Source organism: Sciurus carolinensis, chromosome 4 (assembly GCF_902686445.1).
Source record: "Sciurus carolinensis chromosome 4, mSciCar1.2, whole genome shotgun sequence".
NCBI classification, from domain to species: domain Eukaryota; kingdom Metazoa; phylum Chordata; class Mammalia; order Rodentia; family Sciuridae; genus Sciurus; species Sciurus carolinensis.
This window is the reverse complement of record NC_062216.1, coordinates 13,333,771-13,355,791: the sequence shown is the minus strand read 5'-3', so window position 1 is coordinate 13,355,791 and position 22,021 is coordinate 13,333,771. Positions and strand designations below refer to the sequence as shown.

At 38.5% G+C, this 22,021-nt stretch overlaps 1 protein-coding gene across 5 annotated transcripts in view; it reads left to right on the top strand.

The window, feature by feature from the left end:
- Window positions 1-19,478, top strand: part of Adam28 (ADAM metallopeptidase domain 28) — a 56,692-nt gene extending 37,214 nt beyond the window's left edge. For 2 of the 5 annotated variants that reach the window (XM_047549918.1, XM_047549922.1), the window contains exons 15-22: window positions 729-831; window positions 2,720-2,879; window positions 5,802-5,882; window positions 6,208-6,286; window positions 14,335-14,443; window positions 15,588-15,666; window positions 16,632-16,728; window positions 18,119-19,478. In XM_047549918.1, the coding sequence (XP_047405874.1) occupies window positions 729-831; window positions 2,720-2,879; window positions 5,802-5,882; window positions 6,208-6,286; window positions 14,335-14,443; window positions 15,588-15,666; window positions 16,632-16,728; window positions 18,119-18,267 (857 nt within the window). In that variant the 3' untranslated portion in view covers window positions 18,268-19,478. Of the gene's footprint in view, window positions 1-728; window positions 832-2,719; window positions 2,880-5,801; window positions 5,883-6,207; window positions 6,287-14,334; window positions 14,444-15,587; window positions 15,667-16,631; window positions 16,729-17,080; window positions 17,143-18,118 lie in introns of all 5 variants that reach the window. The other 3 variants (XM_047549919.1, XM_047549920.1, XM_047549923.1) reach the window with 3 other exon arrangements.
- The last annotated feature ends 2,543 nt before the right edge of the window (window positions 19,479-22,021 follow it).

Here is a 22,021-nt window from a genome sequence, read left to right as displayed (position 1 = left end):
CATAAAACTCGTAAAATGTCATACTTTTGAAATAAAATTTAGCATTGATCTAAAAAAACAAGATAGCATTCAAGTATCAAAGCTTGCAGGCTGCTGACAAAAAGACATCATCTCTTCTGGCTAAGTTTCCATACTTAGATGGGTTTTCAACCTTCAGTCAATCTTTCAGATGCTTCCAAAATTTATTAGCCATATTCAATAGTGGAAGAGTTAAAACATTATTTTAAATTCTAACCAGATCTTCTGATATCAAATTATTGCAATTCGTATTTCTGAGAATGGTCAAGGGAATGATGTGGTAATAGGACAGGCTGAGAGTCCCTAATCTGAAAATCTGAAATCCAAAATGCTCCCAGATCCACAATTATTTTGACCACTAACATGACTCCAAGAGTGGAAAATTCCACTTCTACCTCATGTGACAAGTCACAATCAAAACAAGTACACTAAAAATACTGTATAAAATTACCTTCAGGGTATGCGTATCAGATACACATGAAACATAAATGAATCATGTGTTTAGACGTGGGTCCCATCCCCAAACCCTCTCATTATGTATGTGAAAAATTCCACCCACATCCCAGATTGAAATCCCAGTCTGGTCCCAAAAACTTTGGCTATGTGTTACTTAATGTGTACTTTTCATTCTAGTTTTGTGTTTGTTAATCCTTGGCAGAACTAAATTTCATGCATCCTTTCTTTCCCTCTGTCTCCCCACCTGCACCCAGGCACCAAGGCTGCAGATGAGTCTTGTTACCACAAGAACGAAGCTGGGTCCAAGTATGGATACTGTCACATAGAGAACGACACCCGCGTTCCCTGTAAAGCAAAGTAGGTGGCCTTGTTTGAACCTTCCTGCTCCATAGACTAGGGCAATGGCACACTTCCAGACCACACTCTGATTCACTCCAGGAGAAGGAAACCCAGAACCAAGAATTTTGACACACTTCCACTGGGTGACTACTGTGTGCCTTTCTGGGTCTAGGTGCTGAGTCTCTTTCTGCAGATGGCACCTAGCACAGATGTCATGGTAAAAGTGGGTGGTGCTGGTTGGGAATTTGGCCATGAACTTGCCAGTATACTTGAGCTACTTTTCAATCTACTGCTTTTTAGTATGAGTCTGTGGGTAGAAATATTCATCTGCCTTGAGGAATAACCAATATAGGACACGTACCGTTTAATTTAATTTGGCCACAGAATGACATGAAGAAAAGAGTCAGTAAGAGACAAGACTGACAATTTGCCTGAAGAATTCATTTTATTTTTAATATTATATCCTGCAAAATATATTTTTAGAATATTTCAGCAGAGGCAGCTGAGATTTTCCTTTCCTTTATTTTTTTGATTCTGCAATTTTACAATGACTTCGAATTCAAAGTATACTAAATTCTTTGTACCAGCTTCAAATTTTACAAAGTCATTTCTAACAAGAGGCTTGAACAAGATCAGCATTTCCCCAAATTGTTCTACTGAACACCAATGCTGTTGGATGACAAATATTACCAAACAAAATAGAGTTTGAATACAGAGCCATCTCTTAGGGGAATCTGGGCCTAAATAACCAATCATGGTATGGGGTCTCTCCTCGGTAGGAACTCAGGGCAGATTCAAAGGAGGGAAAATTATGTAAAAGGCAATGTGTGGGAGTCAGAGGGCGATACATAGGAGGTGAGTGAGAAGGAAGCTGGGTAGTTCCATGTTTTCTCTTCAGCCTGTGCACCCTCCAATATCCTGGGGGTAGTTTCTGCAGCACAAGGCTCATCACCCCACAGATTGCCCTCCTAGTCACTTAGCCACAGTGGAGAATCAGCCTGGAATTCCTTTGCCCATGGCTGTCCTCATCTGGTGTACCTAAATGATTCATGAAAAACACCCTCAAGTTTAGAGAGAATACATGACTTTATCCATTTCATACTTTTGGCAGCCACATGGAGACATTGGAAAAATCTGGTGGAATCACTTTCAGAATACTTTTTTCACAGTCCTCTGAATTCTGCACAAAGAAATTGACTCCAATTTTATTGCCTTTGTCTTTGCTTACACTTATTGGTGATAAATCAATGACTTTATTGAGTGTTGAGCAGTTTAATCTGCAGATGCAGAGAGACTGTTCTTTTTGTAATCCCACTAATGCCTTGAAGATCAAGGGAGGTTCAGTTTTGTTTGCACCAAACTCTAGTTGAGAACTAAGGGTTTTATCTGTTAGAATTGTTCTGCTCAAAGTCATAAAAACAAGTGTATTATTTTCTTAGCTGCCCTCCGCGATGTTTGGAATCATCCTCTGGCGTCCCCTAGCATCCTCACACTGACCTCCTCTGTCCCCAAGTGCTTCTCTAGGTCTGTGAGGGCTTCTGCATCTATCACCTCCCAATCAGCAGAAAGGAAAGAACATTCAGGGGTTGGACATACCCCCTTATTTCAGCCGATCTCCTAGAATCTAGGCTTACGATTCTGCTTTTTTCCCACTGACTAGAACTTAGGCAACTGGCAAAAACTAGCTCTCCTGGGATCTGGAAAAGGTGTTTATTTGAACAACAATGAATTTTCCTAATATTTAGGGTTTCTATTACTGAGGAATGAAGGGAAAATGCATATGAAGTACAAACTAGATATCTCTGCTACAAAGAGAAGCATTATTAATTATTTATAGCCACAGAACTGACTTGCATTTGTATAAAACTACAATTTGAACCCTTCAAAAGTGTCGCTTTTTCCTCAGAGACGTCATGTGTGGCAAGTTGTTCTGTCAAGGCGGGTCAGGTGTTTTGCCCTGGAAAGGATTTATAATCTCTTTCGGGACATGTAAGCTATTTAATCCTGAAGACACAAGTCAAGGAATAGACATGGTAGCCAATGGAACCAAGTGTGGGAAGAATAAGGCAAGTTGAAATTGTGCTGTCACTCTAAATGTTGTTTGTTTGTTTGTTTGTTTTTGGTATGTCAGACTTTTGTGTGTTTTATGTGTTTTTGTTTCTCATTTGTTAACCACTGGTCTTTTTCCCCATTATTGGATTCACCATGTTTTTATACAATAGCTGGGAATTTCAAATTGGAATACTATAAGCAATTTAAGAGATGAGAATGGTAGAGAACCTAGCAGATAGCAAGAACAGAGACTGTTATTAATATTCCAAACATTGTGGTGAAATATGAAATTATAGACATGATTTCAGGAAAGGTGTAATATTGTCATGCTGGCTATACATGGATAGCACTTTTCACTTTACTAGGTTAAGTTTGGTAACCGTAGAAAACACCAGGGTGTGGGATAATGCTCCTCAGTTAACAATGTGTACATTCATTGAAAGTATAATAACCTCACAATCTCAGGCAGAGGGACTACTTGACTGAGGCCAACCCTGAGCTTGGATAATGAGATTCATCTCCCATAGGAGATTGGAGTTAACCTATTTATTGCATTCATATAGCTACAGTACCCAAGAGTTGCCCTGTTTTTCTATTGTTGTAAAGCCAATCCTGAAAATATTCTCTTATTTGCCAACCTGCTTGAGCTATTTAAATGTAAATTTATTTGCAAATGAGTCTAAAATTATCCTTGTGGTTCAGTGTTGGTATGGTTTATAAAAATTTTAGAAAACAAATATAAAAAGACATGGCCTTTGAGTCTTGGAGTCAAAAATATAAATTTAGAAAGTTTTAAATTCTGCTGATTTGAAAGGAAATCTTAGTGCTAGATTCTAAGAGATCCTCATAGCATCTAACTTTCCTTTGCACTGAGTTTCTTCAAATATGCACCGTCATCAAAGGCAAGAAATACCACATGAAATGGGTGCTCTTTAATTGGATCTTGCAGCTTTCAGATGCTGGTTCCTTTAGGATTTCTAGAAGTTTTTAAAGGCCTTAAGACTGCTGGAATGAGTTGCAATACTTGGCCTAAAGGGAGGAGGGACATGTAGACTAAGGCAGAATTTAGGAATCCCTGGCTTCCGTGCCAGTAAGATCATCTTACCATTAGTCTTCAACCCTAAAGGTCTCATATAGTCACTGTTTCTGAGATATAGAGTGGTTTGGACTTTTAAAAAATAGATCACTTTTCAGGTAGACTTTATGAATCTTTTGGAATTGGCTTAACTAAGGAAAGAGCATGAGCAACAGGGGTCATCCCCATTTCCCCTCACCTGCACCCCGTACCTGCCCACCTGCATTGGCAGAGGAAAGAACACTGTGTACCTCCTTACCTTCTCCTGTGACAGTGGCATGCAGAACCACTTTAGACAGTGGCTGAGAGCCTCATTGCACACGCTCACCTTTCTCACTGTCTTAGAGAGCAGTGTCCCTCCCAAGGCCTGTGTTTCTCCACTCTGCACTTTGCTGGATAACATGACTTCTGCCCGTCACACCTCTTCCCTTTTTTCCTCTCCGTTACAACATGTCTCCCCTGAATCGTGATCACAGACATGTAATTGGCTTTTGACTTTACAATAGTGCTGGTCTTACAGTTCCTGCTGCACTGTAATATCAGTTCCCATACCGTATCAGGCTGCTTGAGGCTAAAATGGACTTCAACAATCAGGGTAGTTTTTAATTCAAGCAACCCTAAGTCCAGGATGCCACACGGTGATTTGGTGGTACATGGGCACCATTGAGGATTCAGGTCCTTTTCTTCTTGACCCCTGCTGTCTCCAGAATGCTGCATGCATGGTCCCTCAGGAGCGCTGCCCATTCTCCAGGAAGGAGCGCAGAGGCAGGAAACAAGGGTTTCCTTGTGCAACTTTTCTTAGGAGTGAAGAAATCTTTCTTAGAAGCACCTTTCCCGCAGACTTGATATCACCCTTATTTATTGTCTGTAATTTTATTACCCATTCTTAAACTAACACTTGACAAGGGACCAGGAATAACCATGGTTGATTTGTGTTCACTTAAATCCACCCTTGGAACTAGGGAAGGCCTCAGTCACCCCAGAAAGCACATACAGACCCCATATATTAAGAAATTCGGATGTCTGCAGCAAACACCTCCATCTGCTATGTGCACGTTAAACGATTCAAATTAGGAGCAGCAGCTTCAACATATTGAGATTTTTTATTATGTTGAAAATTTCCCACTTGCTTTTCACAGTAGAATGCTTTATTCAAATGGAATCACATGAGGAAACCCAGATGCACAAAATAAATGAGAGCAGAGCTGCTCTAGGGAAAACAGGTACCAAACTCCATTCCTGCAGCGTCTCCTAGTGTTCCAGGGAGCACCGTGTTCAGAATAAGGCTCTTGCCCTTCACCGGCTCATGTCTACATTCGATCCTCCTAAAGCATTCAAGAAGTACCTGTTAGGTACTTGGGACTAGGTTTTCAAACTTCATGAATTTTTGTGTTCCCAAACTGATAAGTGCTTAATACATGATAGCAACTCTGAAAATCATACAGAGAGAAATAAGAATGATGTTTTCTTTTTTACATAAATGATAGCTGTTACAACAGGGCATGTATTGGGATCTCACGTGTATTTTTCCATAATCATTTGATTTGGAATGGGCAGCTGGTATTATGTGAAGGGCTTAGTTCAGTGTTACTCATCTTAAGGGTGGGACTGAAGCTGTAGATTGAGGGAAAGATCCATTAGGAATTAAGCAAAGGAAGGAAGTTATCTCGAAGGCGACTTTCCACACACTTCATTATAAAAAATTTTCAGGTTCCATCTTCCTTTTTCAGAAATCTACTGTGATTTCCTTAATAGAAAGACAAGTTTGATAACAATAATAGTGACTAACAGAAGAACAGATGACAAGTCAGCCATTTGCAGAGCTGAAGCCACCGGGCTCACATTTCCGTGTTTCTTTCAGGTGTGCATTAATGCAGAATGTGTGGATGTGGAGAGGGCCTACAAGTCCACCAATTGCTCCTCCAAGTGCAAAGGACATGCGGTAAGTTTTGAAAAAATGTGTCCCTGAGCTTGCTGCGTCATAGGTATTTTTAAGTCAGTTGCAATAGAGCTGAAGGATGCTTTCAGCATTCAGGGATCACAGTTGTGAATATTCGACTCCTCAGCAGCTCAGACTGTGAGACTTCTCTTCTGAAGGTCATTCATTACTGTCATGCCTGCAATTCACTCAGACCTTACGTGGGCAGGTGAATGCATGCAGAGTGGGTGTGATTGGGGTTCCCCAGGGGGCTCTGTGGTGAATGAGCGGGGTTTGGGAGAGTGTGCTCAGTCTAGTGAGGAGACTGACAGCGCGCTTGCCCCTCCAGGTGTGTGACCACGAGCTCCAGTGTCAGTGTGAAGAAGGATGGGCCCCTCCCGACTGCGACGACTCCTCCACAGTCTTCTGTAGGTGACCTCCCGCCTGGGAGACCGCTCTCTCCTCCAAGCTTTGGTTTTGGGTTATGTAGGACTTCATTGCCTCTTTTCTCTCCTCTTGGAATTCCTTTTCTACAGTCACTGAATCCACAGTATTAATCCTCAGAGTCTCTCTAACTACTTAACTCATATTTTCTATAACCTTTGTTTTTATTCTTCATACAAAGAAATCTCAAAGTTTATGTCTGTATTATTTTAATCTACCAAATGGTCTTGCTTTATGATTATTCGACTGTCATAGCAGCCATGACTTAATGGATAGGTAAAATGACCTCATAACACTCTCTGAGAATATGGTCTATGCTATTTTTTGTAGGTTCAGTCCCGCCCTCTGTATTCTCCCCAGCCCTTTGAGGCTGGCCGTCCTCTGTCACCAGCTTGCCTGCTCTTTTTCTTCAGGATCTGTGATCCTGGCTGCATGAGGCATTGGATTGATTTGAATTGGTTCACGTGGGTTCTCTTTGTGTGTGAGTGTGTGTGTGTGTGTGTTACACCTACTGAAACCACTCTGGACCCATCTGGTTGTGAGTTCTGCTCACAGGCGGACAACTCTCCCTACAGACCTTCAGGGTGGGGACTCTGGCCTACCAGCTGCCACACTGAGGACAGCTGTGCCCTGAGGAGACTGCTCTTCCTTGCATTTCCCTCTGGACACAGCTGCTTTTTCTCAGTGTCCCTTCCTCGTCTGAGCTAGAACCGTGTCTAGAGCCAGCCTCTGTCCTGCTTCTGGGGTTTCTCCAGGCCCCACCGCCTCTGGGGAGCTGTCCTTGGGGCTTTGGCTAGGAACATGGACCAGTCTTCTTTGTACACATGGGAACAGAGACGTGGATGGGGATGCACCTGAATGGACTATCTGTCCCTAAAAGAACAGCATTTCCTTCTGAAGTTCAGTCGATAATTGACTGTTTCTGCCTACTCAAGTCCCCTGAATTCCTATCTTTCAGGAGCTTCTAAAAATTCATTATTTTTTCTAGTGTTCTATGATTTACATATACCTGTACCACATGTACACCTGTAATGTTTAAATCAGATTAAACATATCTAAATTTATCATTTCTTTAGAGTGAAAACATTTAGAGTTCTCTCTGGTAGCGTTTTGAAATGTGCAATTACTGATTGATATCTACGGTCACCCTTGTGTGCAATCGCACCCAGAACTTCCTCCTAACTGAGACCTGGTCCCTACTGCTTGGCCTGCCCGCAGCGGCCCTCTCCCCTCTACTCTCCCAGGCCACTGGGAGACCAACTTCCTTACATTCGCACATGAGTGAGATCATGCAGTACGTGCCTCTCTGTCCCTGACTTATTTCACTGACTTATCTTCACTTCCCGTCCATGCTGTTGGAGAGGACTGGATTTCATTCCTTTGCTGCTGTTCAGTACAAAGTGCTTATTCACAAGTCAGAGGTCAAAGCAGCTCAGAAAATCTACCTTATCTTTTGGGGTGAAAAAAATGACACCCCACCCAAACCAACATGTTCCTTTATAGTCTTTATCTCACTCAATATTCATAAGGTGTTTGGGGGAGCATAGAATTTAAACATAGCAAAGCTAAGTTTTCATTCCATATTTTTCTATTTTGGATATATATGAAACCTGAAATGGCAATACCTTTGTTTTTGTTTTTTGGTTATTTTTATTATTATACAAAAATCACCCACAGGTGTTAATTGTACAGATTAATGGGTTTCACTGTGGTGTTTCCATATATGTATACATTGTGCTGTGACCATGTCCACTCTCACTTCTACCTTCCCCCTTGTCTGAACTTCCTGGTTCCTAATTTTCTTATACACTCAGGGCATCTCTGGTTTATTTTTTTCTTTTAATGTTGTTTTATTTTAGTTTCCAACTATGACAGAAAACATGTGAAACTCTGTCTTTCTGTATCTGGCTTATTGTGCTTAATGTAGCATCCTCTAGTTCCACCCATTTTCCTGCAAATGACAGGATTTTCTTCTTCTTTGTGACTCAATGTGTATACACTGCATTTTCTTTGACCCTTCATCTGTGAAAGGGATCTAGACTGATTCCATACCTTGGCTTTTAGTGTTGCTATAATGTGGGTAGGTAGATCTCTTTTGTATACTGACTTCATTTCCTTCGGGTATATACTCAGGAGTGGTATAACTGATCAAACAGTAGTTCTACTTTCAGATTTTTAAGCTTGCCAGCATTTGTTTGTTTGTTTTTGTATTTTTAAAATACTAGCCTTTCTAACTGTGATAAGAGGGAATCTCAATGTAATTTTGATTTGCATTTGTCCTTGAGGGATAAAAATACTGAACATTTTTTCCACATATTTCTTAGCATTTTTACTTGCTCTTTTATGACATGTCTATTCAGATCATTTGCCATTGATTGACTGGATTATTTGGGTTTTTTTTTTTTAAGTTTTTCAAGTTCTTAGAAATGAATCCCCTGGCAGATAAATAAATAGCTGGCAAACATTTCCCGCATTCTGCTGGCTATCTCTTCACTCTGTTGTTTCCTGTGCTGTACAGGAGTTTTTTAATTTGATGTAATCCCACTGGTCAGTTCTTACCTGTGTCCTGAACTATTTGAGTAATTTTCAGGAAAACATTTCCTGTGCCAATATCTTGAAGTGTTTTCTTCTAATAGTTTCAAAGTTTTCTTCTAGTGGTTTCAAAGTTTCAGTTTCAAAGGTCTTTGATTCATTTTGAGTTGATTTTGATTCAGGGTAAGAGACAGGGTTCTAGTTTTAATTTTCTGTGAATATCCAGTTTCACCAGCACCATTTGTTGAAAAGGCTGTCCTTTCTGCAAGGTGTGTTTTTGGCACCTTAGTAGAGGATCAGTTGGGTAAAGGTGTGTGGATTTATTTCTGGGTCCTCTGTTCTATTCCATTGTTCTACACGTCTGTTTTTATGTCATTGCTTTGTTCTTTTTGTTCAGGATTGCTTTTCTATGAGACTTCCATGATTCCTTACGAATTTTAAGATTTTTTTTCCAGTTTTCTGAAGAATGTCACTGGTATTGTGGTGGGGATTGAATTGGTAGATTGCTTGTGGTAGCATGGAATTTTGACATTAATTCTCCCGATTTGTCAACACGAGAGGCCTTTCCATCTTCTCATGTTTTCTTCAATTTCTTTTTTTCAGTGTTTTGTAGTTTATATCATAGAGGTCTTCCACATCCTTAGTTAGGTTTATTTCTAGGAATCTTACTATTTTGTGTAGTATTGTGAATGGGATTGTGTTCTTCATTTCTTTCATAGGGAGTTCATCATGGATGAGTAGAAAGCTATTGATGTTGATTTTGTGTCCTGCTACTATACTGAATTATTTTTATCAGTGCTTAAAGTCTTGTGGTGGGGTCTTTAGGATCATGCATAGAATTTTCTCATCTGCCACAGGTATAATTTGACTTCCTCCTATCCTATTTGTAGGCCTTTTATTTCTTTCCATTTGTTCTAGCTAGAATTTCTGATAATATATTGAATATGAATGGTGAGACTGGATACCCTTGTCTTGTTTCTGATTTTAGAGGAAATGATGTTTATTTTTCCCCATTCGGTAATATGTTGTCTAAGGGTTTGTTGTAGATAGACTTTACTATAATGAAGTATGATCCTCCCATACCTAATTTATTCTGGCTTTCATCAGGAGGAGATGTTGAATTTTGTCAAAGGCTTTTCCAGAGCCTGTTAAGATGACCATGAGATTGTATCCTTGAGTCTATGTATATTGAATATTACACTTATTGATTTGCATATATTGAACCATCCTTGCAGCCTGAAATGAAGCAAACTTGATCATGGCCTATGATCTGTTTAATGGAATGACTTTGATTCACAAGTCTTTTGTAGTGGATTTTTGCATCTATGTTTATCAGGGCTATTAGTCTATAGAGTTCATTTTTTATGTGCCTTTATCAGGTGATTTTTAGCAGGATAATACTGTCTTCTTAGAGTGAGTTTGAAAGGGCTCCTTTCTTTTCTACTGTATGGTGTAATTTAAGTAGCCTTGATATCAGTTCTTCTTTAACAATCTGGCAAAATTTAGCAGTGAATTCATTTGGTTCTTGTCTTTTGTTGGGAGACTTTTTATTTTTGCTTAAATTTTATTACTTTTTATTGATCTTGTTAGTTTTTAAAAATCCTCTTGTTTCAATTTAGTAGATCATATGTGTCTGGATTTTTTTTTCCATTTCTACTAGATCTTCCAATATATTTTCAAAATATGTCCCAATGACCTTTTGAATTTCAGTGATATCTGCTATAACCTCTACTTTTTCAATTCTAATTTTATTTATTTGAGTCTTCTCTCTCTTTATTTGGGTTATTTTTGCTAAAGTTTTGTCAATTTTCTTTTTCTTTTCAAAAAAACAATATTTAGTTTCATTGATCTTTGTATTATTTGTCTCTATTCAAATTAGTTCTGCTCTTATCTTTACTATTTCTCCCATGCTGTTTTGATTATTATGACTTTATAGGATATTTTGAAGTCACATAATGTAATGCCTCCAACTTTGTTCTTTTTGTTCTACATTATTTTACTACTTGGGTATTTTGTGTGGTGTGTGTGTGTGTGTGTGTGTGTGTGTGTGTGATTCTATACAAATTTTAAGTGTTTTCTTCTTATTCTGTGAATAATGCAATAAGTATTTTGATAGGGACTGCATTGTATCTGTAGATCACTTTGGGTAGTATGGACATTTTAATAATATGGATTCTTTCAACCCATGAACATAGGATATCTTTCTAGTTGGGGGGGCCTCTTTAGTTTCTTTCATAAATGCTTTTTAGTTCTCATTGTGAAGATCTTTTACCTCTTTGATTAAATTTATTCCTTGGTATTATTTAGAGCTATTGTAAATGGAATTGTTTTCCCAGTTTCTATTTCAGGTATTTTGCTACTGGTGTATAGAAAAGCTACTAATTATTATGTATGAATTTCATATTCTACAGCATTGCTAAATTCATTTATTAGTTTAAATATTTTCTTATTTTATTAAAATTAAAACATTTTGGCATGAGGTTGCTCCTAATGCCCACTTAACTTTTGAATATCATTATAGCATTATTTTTCAATATGTATATATGAAAACAGAATCTTTTAAAAGTTTAATATTTTGCTTTATGTTTTATTTTTTATTTGTTTGCTACTTCATTAATTTCTACTTCATACTATTCCATTTGAATTCCTTAAGTTTATTTCATCGTTTAGAAAAATTTCTTGAGATTGTTGTTGACTGATTATTTTCAGACTTCCTTTAAAATACAGCCTTTTAAGATTACAAATATATGTATTTTCCTCTAAGGATCCCTTGGGTTTTAGTCCACATAGTACAGATATTTTCATTATCATTCAGTTCAAATTATTTTCTATTTCTCACTGGCTTTCTTCTTTGACTCTTGAAATAGATGTATACTTCTAAACATGCATGAATGTGGGGATATTGTTGTTACTGTTAATACTTCACATAATTATGTATTGATCAGAGAACATATTGTGTGGAGACTATGTTGAGAGTGTTGAGGCTGGTTTTGTGGCTCCTCATGTTCTTGTTTGTAAGAATCTGTGCACAGAGAGGTTGTGCATTCTGAACTTGTGTTCCGCAGTGCTTTCTGGGTGTTTGTGTGCCAAGATGCTTGACTGTGTTGCACGTACCTTCATCCCTACTGATAATTTATTTCTTCTACCGATTTTAGTGCAGGGCATAATTACGAATTTGGTTAATGCTCCTTCTAGTTCTGTTAGTGACAATATTATCATCCCATGCAAGTTTAGATTTCATGTCTTCCGGGTGAATTAGCAACTTCATCATTGTGAAATTATTCTGTGTATATCTGCAGTATTTCTTGCATTTAAAAGTCAAAATCTCCTGCAAACTAATTTAACTAAACCATATTTCTTTTTATGTTTGTATATAGTATGACATTTTTCCATACTTTTACTTTCATTTTTTTCTCAATTCTCTTTATTTCTGTCTTTTATTGAAAGGAAAAAAGCATGCAAATATTTCTCTTCAGGTTTTAGTCTCAGATCTTCGTGGCTTTTTCTTTGTAGTCTTAATTTTTCTTTTTTCAATTTATCTGGGGTACTGATTTAATTTATATTTAATGTGCTGATATGTTTAGATATAAATCCATAATTACATAGTTTCTATTTGTCTCGCCTTTTCTGTTTTTCTTTTCTTTTACTTTCTTATGGGTTTATTAAGTACTGTAATCATTTCATTTTCTTAATTTGGTAATGCCTTTCTTTTATGCCCTTTTAATGCTTATCCTAAAAAGTTCTTCTTCATCTGATTTTTAAAAATAGATTTTATTTTTAGAACAATTTTCGGTTCACATCAAAATCGAACAGAAAGTGCAGAGTCCCCTCGTGCCCCTGCCTCCTGGCACACACAGTCGCTCCCACTATCACATCCAGCACCAGAGTGGTGCATTTATTACAGCCGATGAACTGACATCGACATCATTATCACCCAAAGTCCACAGTTTACATACGGGTCTTGTTTGCTCTTCATTCATTTCTGCATTTCTAAACTTGTCCAGAATCATTTTCATTTCTGTCTCTGGATTCCTGCCCTTTTCTTCCTCTCTATAATTTCTCCAGTTTTTTTAATTAATTTTTTTCAGCATTTCCCTCATCTTACGAAGCATTTTGTTTGCTATTTTTTTATTCTTTTTAGTGAGAAGATTGATCCAAATTTTCTAGACTATCATTATCAGAATAAAGGAGACTAGTTATCCTCTTCAATTATTTGCATTTTACAATGAGCACCCAGTTCCTGTTACTATACTCCTATCTGTCGGACACACCAACTTTGCCTCCAGACCAAGTGCCTTCAAATTAGGAATGTTCACGAAGCCCTGCCAACTTCTTCGTTAGTTCCTCTGATATGTTGCTGTTCTGAAAGTAGAATTACAATCCCATTTTTAGTTCAAATACATTCTGAAGGTGTCTATATCGTATCTAACGTAAAAGCCTACAAGCTTTATTTTCTTTTTACTTTATTAAAAAGTAATTTTTATGGAAGATGGGAAGATTTGAACTGCCATCAGTATCTTGCCTAAAATTTTACTTTTGATATATCTACTTCCATCTGCCTGTATGCTCACAATTGTGAATTTTTCTTACTTTTATACAACAATTAATTTTTTTTTATGTTGGGGACTGAACCAGGGGTGCTTTACCACTGTGCTTTACATCCCTGGTTATTTATTTATTTATTTGAAACAGGATCTCACAAAGTTCTGAGGTTAGCTTTGAACTTGCCATCCTCTGGCCTCAGCCTCCAGAGTAGCTGGGATTACAGGTGTGCACCCCTGAACCCAGTTATAACAAGTTATCTTGTGACAGGTTTGCGGATCTCTGCAATGAGAGTGGCATCTCTTTGCCTTGCTCTTCAGACTTGTACCTCCTGGTCTCTTGTGGTTTCTAATTACTGTAAGAGAAACGAATACTTGAGATAGCAGACATTGTGAAAGAGAAAACACCATATAGACCTAGGGATATTTGTTCAAACCACTCCCTAGTTGCCAGGGTCATGTAATTTATTTTCTGACCAGGAATTCCAAATATCAGGAAAACAGTTACGCCTGTATCAGTTTTCTGACTAATACCTCAGCTCCTTATTTGTGGCTGAGAGAAATATAATTTGAAGGCTTCGTTTTCTTTTGCTGGTTTCCTTCCAAGGTGGAGTTTCAAAAGCATCTCATTCCTCTCTGATTTCCTCCTGACTCTGCATTTTCTTCTCATCTCCAGCCCCTCATTTACCTATCATCTCAACATCACCCTTCAAAGAATCCTCAGTGGTGTGATGCTTTTCCTATCTCAAATTAAATGCTTCCTACCGATTTCCCCTTTATTTTCTCTTTATAGATATTAACACAATAGTCATGGTCAAAGTACGTTTCATTCCATTGGCTGTGAGAGATTCTCCAGGAAACGCAGGTTTATCTGGGGAGGGGGAGATGGCTTTTGCACAGGCGAAGCACTCACTGGCGTGGCGTGCAGATGCAGGTTCCACCTGTCCCCTCTGTTGCAGATTTCTCCATTGTGGTGGGAGTGCTGTTCCCAGTGGCAGTGATATTTGTGGTGGTTGCCATAGCAATCCGGCACCAAAGTGCCAGAAGAAAGGAGAAGAAAGTCCAGAGGTAAACCTTTATTCTGCTGTGACTTTAATCCCTACTGCACTTTAAAGTTAAGCATCTGACCCAAACTCTCAAGTTTAATTTTGGTTTTCTTCATACATGCACAAATACACATTCATTTTGAACCAGAGTTTGGGTATCCCTTTTCCTAGGAAATCCTTCATAGCAAGAAGTATTTTAGTCTTTTGTTAGTCGCTATATTCATAATGAATAATAGGAGTGGTATTAACTTTCATTATTAAAAGCTGTTGCATTTATTAAAAGAATACAGCATCTAGCAATTATTCATCACTAACTATAGGATAAACATTGTGTCAAGCCCTTTTAGACCCACTATCTCATTTAATCCTCACAAGAGCTTCATGAAGTCAGTACTATTATTTCCATTTTAGAGATGAAAAGGTGACAACTATCAATCCTTAAAATTCTGCAAGGATTGTTTTTACTGATGTGGAAACAAACTCAGAGAGGATAATGAATTTACAGTCTTGCTAAGTCAATGATAGAGCTTTGATTTGCATCTAGATCTGTCTGTCTTATAAACATGGTCTTGACCAAACAGAATCTTTTTAACATTTTTAAAGACTAATTTATTCAACCATAATAAATCTTCAATATGTATTAAATGAGCTGGGCACTGTGGCTCATGCCTGTAATCCCAGTGGCTCAGGAGGCTGAAACAGGAGAATTGTAAATTCAAAGCCAGCCTCAGCAACAGCGAGGTGCTAAGCAACTCAGTGAGATCCTGTCTCTAAATTAAATACAGAAGAGGTCTGGGGATGTGGCTCAGTGTTTGAGTGCCCCTGAGTTCAAACCCTGATACCCCCCAAATAAATAAATAAATAAATAAATAAATAAATAAATAAATATTGAATGAATAAAAATAATGAAATGACATAATTCAGATTTAAAAATTGGTTTTAACACCATTACTAATGGACTCTGTGGGAAATGAAAAACAAAAGTATTAAGGATGGTTATGAATTACAGAACAACTGTACAACAGGGAACTAGAAGCTGAAGAATGTTCTAGGAAGCAAATAAAAACCCAGTCAATAACCGGGTATGACACGGTGGGTTATCTTCCATTACTTCCCCAGCATGCCACAGGAAGTGCTGTGGATTAATACCATGTCTTTGCTTTCAGGCCACTCTCTCCCCCTGACACGGGGCTATACATGCAGAAGAGTAAACCTCAGATGGTGAAGGCCATTCAACCCCAAGAGGTGAATTCTAGTTTGCGCTCTGCTTGCTGAGGCCCCAGTTTGTGATTTTTTGCACTCTCCTATCCTGACCCATACTTACCACTTCTGCCCTGCAGTGTTTTCTCAAATCTACCCAAATCTGCCTTTTGTTAATGCAAAAGAATCCCTAAAAGGCGGGAGTTATTTGGTTAGGGTTCATGGAATTTAGAGAGTAAAGAACAATGAGAACAGTTGTCTCTTCCTGTCTCTTTCTCCTCTGTACTCTGGGTTGATTCCCTATTCTTTGCACAAATGTCCCAATAGATAAGGTGATTCATACATTTGTATAATAATATATGTAATATGTATGACCCTTAATGCCCTGGTCATGTTCTACATGACTAGAGGTTTTAGCTGATGTTGGTTAGTGATAATAACATTGGTATTCGTGTTTCTGATTAAAACTTGCCTTCGTAGCTCTGGGCACCACTGGGGACTGTGACTTCCTCTCTGGTCTCTTAGTGTCAGTTTGGCTCTTAGCTACCAGACCTTGAGAAGACCACTTACTGGAAGCTGTACTTAAGAAGCCAATGGCTTCATTTCAAAATATGCTTGTTTATTTTGGGATGAGTCAGATGAAGCTGCATGTATCTGCTCTGCCTATAGAGTTAGCAGCTTCTCTGTACCACCCAGTTCAACCTCAAGGAGATACTAGTGAAAGACACAGTCCATGATGCCCAATTATTTCTTCAGAAGAATGTTCAAACTTGTGGAATATAATATAAAATATAAATTCTTCTGCAAAACTTTTTGAAAATGTAAAGTATGAGAATGTGCACCTCTTCACTGTGTTCCTAAATTTAACCATTAAACCTGAATGCAAGGATTGGAAAATGGATAAATCTTTACAAGAACAGCACCCATCTGTTTTGTAAAGCACCATTCTTGGTCACTTTGGGTTGATATAACAAAAAGTGACTTAAACAATATTTGTCACTGTTCTGGAGGATGGAAAGTCCAAGATGGAGATGCTGGCAGATTTGGTACCTGGCAAGAGTCTACTTCCTGACTCGGAGACAGCTGCCTTCTCACTGTCCTCACATGGTAGGCAAAGAGAGATGGTCTCTTTGTGTCTTCTCTTGTAAGGGCATTAATCCTACCTGAGAACTCCACCCTGAAATCCTATGTACCTCCCACCTGCATGCACCATCACATAGGGATTAGGGCTTCAACATATGAAATCGTGAGGAGACACAAATACTCAGTCCATTGTAACCGTCTTCCATTGTCATTGACTATGCCTGAATTACATGTGTGCCCCAACGTGAAAGCAATGCACGGGTTTCGAATAGTCTCCATTTCTGAAAACAATTTAAACCTTTTCATTAAGACTCCTGTTTTCAAGACCTTATCTCTGAATTATTATTATTATTATTATTATTTGTCTTCTTGCTAGCTAATCACAAAGCCGGATTTTCCACCACCACCAATTCCTACCTCTGTAATTTCTTCGTTCCTGTGAGTATCAGGTGGTCACTGGTGATTTTTTTAAATGTCTCTTGAACTCATTGGGAATATGGGGTCTAAATTTTTGGGTTCTTTACTGGGACATGTATGTTGCAGGGTGACCTAACACATCCTAGCACCTTTGTCCTGGGGTTTCTATAAATATTAGTGTGAAAACACAAAGAGGAGAAAACGAATGGGTTTAAAGTGATTAAGGAAGAGGAGGATACGTTGACTGAGTAGTTGGTATTTGACTGGCCCCTGATGTTGGGTAGAACTTAATGAGTGAAGAAGGGGTAAAGAATAATTTAATGAAGGAAAATAATTCTGCTAAGATGGAAAAAACATGGCATTTCTTATGACCTACCATTGTTTTGTGCATCTAATTTAGCACACAGTCACTACTGTTTTCAAGGATAAGCCAATGTCTACACCTAGCATAAGATATCCATGGTCAAATTATTATAATATTGTATCATTCCTACTAACAAGGGAAAAAGTTCCAACCACGTGTTCTTAGAAGCTCACTAAGAAGTACTCGTTGATTGTCAGGTGGGTGCTAACATGAAAATCGTGCTTCTGAGTTTGGCCAATAACCAAGAAGAAGATGCACGTGTCTGAGCTAGAAAGCTATGGTGACCCCAGTTTCCCCATGTTCTCAGGAATAGTCCCTAAGGACAGCAGGAATGGACTCAGTCTCCCAGAGAGTAATGGCCCACATCCCATCACTTCACCTGGTCACCTATCCTTTCCATATTATACTAACTGTCCAGATGAATCTTTGGACCCCAGGATGATATTTCCCTCCTCTTTTGTTCATTCCCTTCCATGTTTCCATTTCTTCACTGTTGCTGTTTCCAGTAATCTACAAATTAGGAAGCAGGATTTCAGAGAATTGGTTTTAACTTCCTAATCATTCCAAGTTACATGTATGCGTAAGAGATTTAAATTTTTATGAAAAGTTAATTAACAGTTTTATCTTTTTTAGGACTCAAATCCAAAAGTGTGAAGCAACAGCTAAGCAAGAATCAATGGACCCATAATGAAATGGGAAGTCTTGAAAATCTGGAGGACAGAGAAATACACTTACTTTCTCACTATGTGCCCCTTACACTCGAGGAAGTTAAAGTTTCCTGACTCCTGATATACCTTTGAAGAGATTAAGTAAAATTTCTCAAGAAAGCCTTCATCCTGAGAACACATGTATCAATTGCAAAAATTTTATATATAGTCACGGAAAGGAAGATGCTTTTAAAGAAATATGCATGAACTTTAAGTATCTAGTTGATTTTTTTTCCTAGAAATCTTCTCTTTTTACTATTATGCTAACTAGCTGCTTGAGTGTTCTTTAAACACCTTAATTTGCTCCTTTGATGGTAATTAATGCATCCTTTACTGAAAACAAACAAAAATCACAGGGGACTGGAAGGGAAGGGAAAAATGCACATTCATTATGAAATGAATTGTGACTTCTCGATTGTTTTAATAGTTAACTTGTCAAATTAAAACCCTCAGTTAAGGTGAAAATTCTGCAAATGTCGTCTCTTCAATGTGATGTGTCTCCTGCCTACATTATTTTCTGAAATATTTATTAACTGTGTCATTTGAGATTTTCTAGAGTTGAGTAAAACCTTCCTAATTAAGAAAAACTGCCATTGATATTTGTATAATTTGGTTACTAACATGGTAAAACTGAACTTTACTTTCTAAATAGAGAAAGTTTCAGTCAAATAAACCAGTAGCATAAACCAGTGTTTACAAACTAGTGACCTGCAAACTATGTTTGGACTACAGATGTCTTTTATTTGGCCTGAAAGATGTTGACCACACAGTGTTTTAAAATGTTTTGAATTTATTACCAACATTTTAAAAAGTGGGAGACCTTATGTAAACATTAAAATTCCAAGTTTTTAAAAAGTAATCAGTTAGTGAATGCTGGAATCCCATGGCCCCGAACAGCTATAGCTTAGTGGACAGATGGTGGAGCAAATATCCCTGGTTGAATGGTTAATATCTCCCCTTCTTTGCTTTCAGAACCCCAATTTTAACCACCATTCATTTTTAGGTAAGATGATCCTAATCATCCCTGGATAAGTTCTTGTCACTTTAACTCAGTTGAAATGATCCTAATTTGCATGCCAGTGGTTGATCTGGAGGGGGACATTCAACTCTCCCTTTTCCCCCGGTGATATGATAGAGGAGGTGTGTGGGGGATTTCTGGGAACCGTGTCCTCATTTTCTCTTTGGGATGGTGGCATCTGCTACTGCTGCAGCTGGCCTGTGATTGTGAAGACAAGATGATATGCTGAAGAAGATGGAAAGAAAGATTCAAAGAAGAAAACCTGGTCTTATTAATAATGCTCCTGAATTGGTAGATTAATACCTGCTGGAGTCACCCCATACTTTACTGGGGCTTCAGGCTATATTTCTAATAAATTTTCTTTATTGTTTGAAGCATTTTGAATTGGGTTTTCTCTCACCTGCAAGACAAGTCATCCAGACTAACAAAGTAGCTGTTTCCTTCATCAGGGTGCCTGCCCTCCTCTTCATCACCACGACTCCGTTTCTCCTACACTCGGTTTGTTTCATCCATTTCCCTCACCTTACCTGTCCCCTACGGGCTTTTCTTTTCAGGAGGAACTTTGCGCATGAGAAGTCCATGTACTCTTCCTGTATGGGGATCTGGATAAATACCCCCAAGTGAAACTCCACATCAGGTACAACCACAAGAATGTGTCTTAATTAGAATAAGTGATACTCCATGTATGTATAATATGTCAAAATACACTTTACTGCTTATGTATCTCTAAAAAGAAGAACAACCATAAAAGAGTGAAGTTCGATCCCCTGCAAGTGCAGAGCTCGCCAAATAACCCTTGTTGTTGGAACCTTTCTTTCCATCCGGGAGTTTACACAAGACAACTTTAAACAGCTAGCTGAGTCAGCAGTTTAAAGCTTCAGAATACCCTGTCCTGACCCCAAACTAAATCCCCATTTCCTATAAAGCTACAATCTACTCGTGAGCAGCCTCTGAATTCTTGACTGGTTTTCTGTTTGTTCTTTGCTTTAATACCTGCTCCCAGCCATAGATTCACTTTATCCTTTTTAAAATTGATGAAATGGAAATCTTAAACCCACAAGTTTTCAATTAGCCATCATCTATCATGACCAACGCTAGAAATAAATCACAGGGAGTGATGTTTGACCTTTCCTGGATGTTCCTTAAATGATGTCTGGTGTCCCTGGTGCAGAAGCACTAGGTCCCTTTTGGAGATAGGCAACCTAGGACGATAACAGGAAAGCCTTTCCTTACCATAAGCTTGCTCTGCAAAGCCACCTTGGGAGCTGATGACAGCTGACAGCAGTTCAAACAGTTAAAGCAAATGCTGATTCACAGGCCTGTTTCCAAACCGAGATCTGCAGCTGACTAACTTTGTGGGAATTCCCCTCAATTCACATTGAATGGACATTGATATTCCACCAAACCTGTTCTCATCAGCTGTTTTAACCGTCTGTATTTGTTTTTCTAAACAGTATGATTTATGTTCTTATTCAGGTGCACTGAGGCACCATGAAATTTCTCTCCACTGTTTAGCACCTTATCAAATTGTTACACTTTTCTTGTGACTTTTGGGAGTGCTTTTAACTTTGAACAAAATAATGAAGTATTCTGAGGAAAGCAAAGCAAATTTTAGTTGATGGCAATCAGAAATGGAAGAGGTTTTTATTATTATTGATATGTATTCACATTCTCAACAATCACTTCCGTAGGATAAGGGTCTGAGGTTGACTTTGGGTCAACAGTGAAGAACAGATCCTCTCAGTTCAGCAGCCTTGAGGAACTAAATTTGGAAAAAAAACACTAAATGAGCTCAAAGCTGATCCCTTCCTAGACGCATCTTGACTAAACCTTGTGAGGGTCTCCGCGTTGAAGACTGGGATAGATTTTTCCTTGATTCCACACCACAGACATTGTGGAATAATAAATCTGTGTTCTTTCAAGCTTCTATGGTTTGGGAGTAATTTGACATGTAGCAACAGGCAATTGATCCAAAGCAGTAGAATCAAATGATGCAAATGCTCCAGAGAGAGTTAGGGGAAATTAGCTACTGGATTTAAAAGGCTGTCATCATTCCAAACTTTTTTATTTTCTTTCTCCTTCTCTGTTCTCCTTCATTTGTTTTCTGTTCTTTAGGAGCTCCAATTAGCTGCTGGAGATCTCTGAATGCCATTCTTCTCATTTCTCACATTTTCCTCTCACTTTGTTCGTGTTTCCTTGATGTTTTTGGAAAATTCCTTAAGTTTATCTTCCACGTTTCTGAGTTTACGTTTTATACGCTCGGTCTTCCTCTTTGCTAATTTTAAGGTATTCTATAATTGTGCTATTTGCATATTCAACCTTGAAGTCATCTCCAAAATGTTTACAGCTAAAATCGTGTAGTGATGGACAATCATGTCCATGTCATTTTCCAGCAGTTCTCTGTACTGCAGTTTGAGTTTCTGGGGATGCAGATTTTCAGATAGATTTTAGCATGCAAGAAGTTAATTAGGAGACATTTTCAGGCACACCATGTGTGTAATGGAGTGGAGGAAGCAGGAAAGGCAAAGGAAGAACTTGGAATTCATGTGTCCCAATCAAGGCCTTAGCAAACCCCACTGTTTTAGTCAGGCTTTTTCATGACTGTGACCAAAAGACCTGGCAAAAACAATTAGAGGAGGAAAAGTTTATTCAACTCACAGTTTCAGAGGTCTCAGTCCATAGAGGGCTGACTCCAGAGCTCTGGGGCCAAGGTGAGGCAGAGCATCCTGGTGGAAGGATGTGAAGGAGAAAAGCAGCTCAGGGTGTGGCAATCAGGTGGCAGAGAAAGAGCTCCACTCACCGGGACAAATT